The sequence below is a fragment of the Alosa alosa genome, chromosome 8 (genome assembly GCF_017589495.1).
Source record: "Alosa alosa isolate M-15738 ecotype Scorff River chromosome 8, AALO_Geno_1.1, whole genome shotgun sequence".
In the NCBI taxonomy this organism is placed as follows: domain Eukaryota; kingdom Metazoa; phylum Chordata; class Actinopteri; order Clupeiformes; family Clupeidae; genus Alosa; species Alosa alosa.
Window position 1 is genome coordinate 13,116,285 of NC_063196.1, and position 7,500 is coordinate 13,123,784.

The 7,500-nt window shown below is 46.7% G+C and overlaps 1 protein-coding gene across 10 annotated transcripts in view; it reads right to left on the minus strand.

Moving 5' to 3' along the window:
• gphnb (gephyrin b) overlaps positions 1 to 7,500 on the minus strand; it is a 108,628-nt gene that overhangs the window by 37,531 nt on the left and 63,597 nt on the right. For all 10 annotated transcript variants that reach the window (XM_048250092.1, XM_048250086.1, XM_048250091.1 and 7 more), the window contains exon 8: positions 7,307 to 7,444. In XM_048250092.1, the coding sequence (XP_048106049.1) occupies positions 7,307 to 7,444 (138 nt within the window). The remainder of the gene's footprint in view (positions 1 to 7,306; positions 7,445 to 7,500) is intronic.

A 7,500-nucleotide genomic window follows, 5' to 3' on the forward strand; every position in this document is an offset into this window, starting at 1 on the left:
AATAGCGCAGTGGAAGAAACACAGAAGCCCACTGAAACTAGCCCACACAGGCACTTACACAGAGGAACCTACCCAATGCACTATAGCCAGAGCCCGTTGTAATAGCTGTGTGTGTATGTGTGTGTGTGTGTGTGTGTGTGTGTGTTTTCCTAGAACTAGACAATATTGGAAAGATACTGGACATTTGCAAAGTTGTGTATAGAGTACATCACACTCAGTATCTCTCAAGCACACACATACACACACACACACACACACACACGCACACACACACACACACACACACACACACAACAAACACACACACACACACACACACACAAGGCCTCCTCTGCATTGTCTCTCTGTACCTCATAAATCCTCCACACCTCAGGAGTGGCGAAGAGGAGGAGTCAGTTTTACGAGCTCCCCTGCACCGAGGAGGAACACTATCAAACACATGCTCCCCATCACACACACACACACACACACACACAAACACACACACACACACACACACACACACAATGCACACACACACACACACACACACGCACACACACACACACACACACACACACACACACACGCACACACGCACACACACACGCACACTGGCCAATCAGCCCTTCTATTGAATATCAGAGGTGACTTACACACAAACACACACACACACACACACACACACAAACACATAAACATACTGTCCCTCAAAGACACACACACAAACACACACACACACACCCTACCAGTCTACAACTCTTACTCTGATGACTATTTTTATGTGACTCTGTCTTTCTTCCTCACTCCCCCTCTTGCCTTATCTCAGATAACAACTCCTCTCTCCCTCCCTTCAATCTGTCTCTATCTGGCTACTGTCTCCTCAGAACTCGCCGCACCTCTCTCTCCCTCCCTGTCTCTCTGTCCTTTAGATGGAACTTGACCTCTGAGGAGTACGCCTGAACACACTTACGCCCAACCAATCCTCCCCACACATACTTCAGAGCAGAGGAAAGTGTGTGTGTGTGTGTGTGTATGTGTGTGTGTGTGTGTGTGTCAGCACCGGCCGCAGTGGTGTTGGGCATGTGTATGGACTGTCTGTGTAGGTCCGTTGGGCAAACAGTTAACCCTTAAAGGTGTGGGTTTTTGAACATTCTAACATAAGATTCCGTTCCGCAACAATTGAAGGTTCTAAAATTCTATGTTGAATTCAGTGAACCCAGATGTTCATTTTCCAACATTCCCGTCCCACCGGTGTGACGGTACACCTTTTAAGAGAGTGGAGAGAGGGTCTGAATGACTGTACAGGAAACAAATACACGTTTTCAGAACTGTTGAGCTGTTGTATAAAGCACCATGACACACGAGGTGTGATGGTGATATCCCCAGGGCTGTGGTCACCTGCACCTCACAGCCGGGGGGGATGACACATATGAGTGTCCCAGGTGTGATGGTGATATCCCCAAGGGCTGTGGTCACCTGCAGAGAGATGAACATCTCACATTGTTTGATGTTTCAGGGTGAATGAGAATAATATAGCAAGATGACAAAGCAAGACAGACAGGCAGAGAGAGAGAAGGAAAAAGAAAGAGAGGAGGGTTGAAGGAGATGGAACCAGCACATAAAAAGTTGGTAACTAAGAATGCATACAAACACACACACACACACACACACACACACACACACACACACACACACAGCCTTCTCACTACTCACTCAGTGAGCACTCCTTGTGGTCATGAAAATGTCCAACCTCATCACACACTGTCCGTCATTACACAGATGTTGGTATTTATTCGGCTACTTAAGACATGACAAACACATTTTGCAACACACACGGACACAGACACAGACACAGTCCCTGGGCACGGCACCCAGACGTCCCCTGCAGTGCCACTGATGAAGTTTGGCTTAAGCAATGGCAGGGTCACAGGTTCAACTTCAAGGCAGTGCGCAGACGGAATGCCAACTAGCCCAGTGACATGATTAACCACAAATGGGCTTTAAATTACATACTGTGAATACTAAAGGTGTTTTCATTGCTAGAAGCATATGTCACCCTCTCATTAGATTTTCTTATGCCCAATTTTCTTTGCCCATTTTTCATGCACGACGACGCATCTAAAGACGCGCATTATAATAATAATAATAATACACACACACGGTCACTGACTGGTTTCTTTAAAACATGTAGGTTGCAACCAATGAGTGCTTGAAAATATCAAAGGGGAACTGATGTCCTGAGTGAGCTTGTACTGGTTTGCTTTGTTTTGTTTAGTACTGTTACTATTAAAGAACTGAATTCTGATCAATACCAGAGTCTGTCTTCTGATGTGATATAATAGTAAAAATAATTCTGATGACTCTTTTTGATCCACTTTGTCTTGGTTTTTATACAATTTTGTTGGTAGCAGGGAAGGACTGTTACTAACTGAATATTTATGTGTTTATTTGTGGTACAACGGAAATTTCCAATTTGAAGTGGTGATAGGATTGGACACTATATAGTAGTGAAATCTACAGCGTTAAAAGTATACATGCACACATCCAGACTCTCATGCAGTGACCTACTGCCACTAAAAGAGTGAAGGGGAAGAGAGAGAAGATTGAAAGTGGGGTGAGAGAGGAGGAGAGGAGGAGGAGAAGAGGAGGGGAGGAGTGAGAGGAGAGGAAGTCATTTAAATAAGGCTTGGCAGGCGGGTGCAGGAGAGCATTTGAGGCTCATTAATCACTGGGCTATTGTAGGGCCGTTAAAGTCAACGAGCTCTCCATCCTGCTTCTGCACAGATGCACGTACACACACACACACACACACACACACACACACACATGAGCACGCACTTACAAATACTATATACGGCAACACACACACACACACACACACTATATATACTGCAACACATGCACACTATATACTGCAACACACACACACACACACACAGATACACACGTACGTGCGGGCGCACACACTCGCACCCACACACACACACACTCACACACACACACACAGACGCATGTGCGGGCGTGCACACACACACACACACACACACACACACACACACACACACAGGCACTCACACACACAAAGGGACACACACACAGAGCTCCTCTTATAGATGGCAGCCCCCCTGACTACACACAACCCCTACAGCATCCCCCGAGTCCTCCCGCCACCACCTTCTCTAGTCCTTCCACATAGCAGGCAGATGTGCACACACACACACACACACACACACACACACACACACACACACACACACACACACACACACACACACACACACACACACACACACAGAATGTGTGAAAAACACCTAAAAGCTCAAATATGGTGAAGTAAAACAGCAAACGTGAACCCATGAGCCTTTTGCTTGTTTTGTCATGTTATTTTCTGGTTAAGACATAAACCCCAAAACGTAAAGCCCTGGGGGCTCTGATCTAGCTATGTATAATACATGTGATGTGTGAGGTTGTACTAACCACAGGACCCCAGGACCCATCCAGAGTCCTCAGACTAGTATCAGTCCCGCTATGGACGCATGGGTGTGTGCGGTTCAGTATCAGTCTCTTTGTGGAAGCCAGTGTGTGTGGTCCGGTATCAGTGTCTGTAAACATGAGTGTGTGTGTGGTTCAGTATCGGTCTCTATGTGGATGTGAGTGTGTGTGGCTTGTTATCAGTCTCTATGTTGATGTGAATGTGTGTTTGGTCCAGTATTAAGGTATAAGTCTCTGTGGATGCGTGTGTGTGTGTGTGTGTGTGTGTGTGTGTGTGTGTGTGTGTGTTCCGGTATCAGTCTCTCTGTGGACATGAGTGTGTGTTTGGTCCAGTATTAGTTTTTATGTGGACGTGAGTGTGTGTTTGGTCCAGTATTAGTCTGTATGTGGACGTATGTGGACGTGTGCTGAGTGTATGTGTGTGTGGAGTCATGGCAGCTGTGAGTGGCAGGGTAAGCTGGGTTCGGGGGAAGTGACGGTGACACAGCTGTCTCCGGGGCAAAACGCTGGCCGGCTGGCCGCTGTGTCCACACTGGAGCATTGGAGGCTCGGTCAGGACACGTTAGCCGCCCGAGACGCACTGAGCTGAGCGGCACGTCCCACAGCTGAGGTTACATCAGATGGCCTGCTCATGCTCGCTCACGCTCAGCATTCTATCTTTATCTCTTCTCGTTTTGTCCCTTTCTTTGCCTTTCATTCTCTCTTCCTCTCTTCCTCTCTGTTTCGTTCCTACCATCCCTCTGTGCTGCCACTCTCAATTTCTTCTCTTCTCTTCTTCTCTCCTTCTATCTTTCAGATCCTTCCTTTCCCTTCTATCTGCAACCTCTTCTTTTCCATTTCATTCTCTCTCTCTCTCTTTTCCACTCTCTTTCATTCCATTTCTTCCTTTGTCTCTCTTCCTACATTCATCTCTCTCTCTTCCTTTGCTCTTCCCCCTCTCCCTATTCACTACCCCTCCACCCATATGCTTCCCTAACCCAGACTCTCCATTACATAACTGTACTACATGCCAAGCAGAGTGGAAGACTGGCACAACCCTAGCATCAAAGCATGTGTGTGAATGAATAGATGACAGAAATCGATGAAGATAAACTGGCATATGAATAATAACATTTAAAAAAGTAGTTTTGTGTGTTTGATTTGACCACCTCTGTTCTAAGCATATTGTGTGTGTGTGTGTGTGTGTGTGTGTGTGTATATGTATGAGTCTGTCAACACACACAGATGTTTGTATTAATGCATATGACAAGAGCAGGTCTGTGGCATGGGGAGGTTCATGTGGCGTGTGGTGGAATATGAATATTAGTACTGTATGTCTCTGTGTGTGTGCGTGCGTATGATTCTATGAATTCGTCTGTGAGTGTGTGAGTGTGTGTGTCCCCGCCCCCTGCAGGCCTTGACCAAACAAGCTGCCAGAGAGCAGTCTGGGTAACTCTCTGTCTAGTTCCAGGGGACAAGTGTCCTGTTTTCTCTCTCTCTTGTCTCTCTCTCTCTCTCTCTCTCTCTCTCTTTTCTGCCGCCCCCTCCCTCTTTTACATGCTCTCCCTCTCCCTTTCTCTCTCTCTCTGCTGAGCTTAAGTGCTGTTAGGCTACTTTGTCGCGCCAGTTGGGATTCAGACATGTGAATTTTCACAGGTTTACAGGCCAGGAGGTAGGGAGATATGGTCACTGAAAAAAAGAGAGAGCGTGTGTGTGTGTGTGTGTGTGTGTGTGTGTGTGTGTGTGTGTGTGTGTGTGTGTGTGTGTGTGTGTGTGTGTGTGTGTGTGAAAAGAGAGAAAGTGAAAGAGAGGAGAGAGCTGGGGAAAAAGAAAGAAAAAAGGCAGAAAGTGAGAACATTTTCTTTGCTTGCAGTTGTTTCCCCAGATGCCATGTCGGTGTGCAAGCTAGCTATCGCTACGGCCGCTATCTCGAGCGATGACAAGATAAGGTTCCTATAGCTCCTTTCGCACCTCTCTCTCTCTCTCTCTCTCTCTCTCTCTCTCTCTCTCTCTCTCTCTCTCTGTCTCTCTCTCCACAGATATCCACTTCTCCGCTTCTCATCCTCAGAGAGAAGAGATAACCGACCCCGCATCTCTCTCTCTCGAGAAAAAAAAAAAAGAGGAAAGAAAGGAGGGATGGCAGTTGGGAAGTCAAGAGAAAAAAAAACCTTCACTGAGACTCAAAGCAACCTCAACCCCAAAAACAAAATGGCTGATTGCACCTTAAAAAAGACACACACACACACACACACACACACACACACACACACACACACACACACACAGACTTTTGAATACAAAACATACATAAAGTATTTTCCATTTTGCGTATCACTGATATCACACTGCGTGATAATTCTCTGAGGGCTGAACTGGCTTGTTAAGTGGAAAGGTTCAGTAGTTTGTGTGGGTGTCTTTGGATAATTTACACCTGCATTGAGCTTGCTTGTGTTAACAATTTAATAGTAGATACACACAGAGACACAAGACACTTGGAGTCACCCCTCCCCCTCCCTCTCATCATTCCATGCTAAGCGCCAATACTAGACTGAGTTCACATCTCTGTCTTTACACTGTAGTCCAAACCCAACAAGATGAGCTAAGGGACATACATCGTTGAACTGTTTAAAGTGTGCTGCACGTGTTTTCCCTCCAGTATCACCCAGAGAGTTGTGTGCAATAGGTGAGGCCGCAGGGTGGAGTGTAACGCAAGGCCAATTCTGCATCTCCGATCTAACACCATGCTGTCATGTAACACCTGTGTGTGTGTCCCAGCCTCAACTTCGAAATATTAGGTCACGCAGCCATCACAGTCTCCTGCACCTAAAGCGGTTCCCATAGCAACACCTGCTCCCATGGTAACCACTCCACTACACACACACACACAACTTCATCCTTCTTTGTATCATGAGAACATGATTGTCGCATATGGGGTGACATGCACACAAATCGCCCATAGAGTACAGTGGGTGAGATCTGAGACACACACACACACAGCTGTGTGTCCATGTCCTCTGCATGGAAACAGGAGCAATCCCAGCATCCTCTGTCGTGTATGTGTCTGTGTATGTGTAAGAGTAAAAGTAAGAGTATGTGTGTTTGTGTGTGTGTGTGTGTGTGTGTGTGTGTGTGTGTGTGTGTGTGTGTGTGTGTGTGTGTGTGTCTGTGCAAGAGAAAAAGTGCAAGAGCAACCGTTACCAGAGAAACCTTGATACTGTCATCACACAGAGAAATACAAGTATGATCCACCTGCTATCAATTACTAACCAAGGTGCAATTTTTGAAACACATCAACAAGTTGCCTGCCCTCCTCTAGGACGCACACACACACACACAACAGTAAACTTGCACACATTCAGTGAACAGACATTACTTGGACACACATACACTCACACATACCAGTATATATGCACACACTCAGAGAACAGACATTAATTGAAACTTCCTTCCTTCAAATTCTTCGACAGTAAAATCTCCAAAATTTGGGACTGGCTGGAAAAAAGAGGGCAAATATGAACTTAGAGAGGATAACACAATATTCTGTTTCATTTCCCAGTTGCAAAACTATTATTATATAATAGTTTAAGCATTCAACAGTTCAACAGCATTCAACACAAAACAGTGTTACCCACATACACACTCAAACTCACACACACACACACACACACACACACACACACATACACACGGAGGAGTGGCCATCCAGACTCAGAGTGGGGAACACACGAGTGTCTCAGCTGGGGGGTGATGAAGAGAGGGGCAGGGAGCTGGCTAAGCAGAGCACACACAGGAAGCAGGAAGTGGGTGGCAGGAAGTGAATGTTTGGGGGAGTAGATCTGGAGGCGTGGCTTACCTTAGGGGTGGGGCAGGAGGCGGTGGAAAGGCGGGACTGGGTGGCCTGTGCCCGCGGCGACTCGGACGGCGTGGTACTCAGCGAGGCCGTATCCCGTGGCAACACCTGCACACCCCGGGAGATGATAGAGTCGGGGATCTGCGGGGGTGGCGGGGAGTGAAATAAACTACATTACCCATAATTCAGCAGAGCAG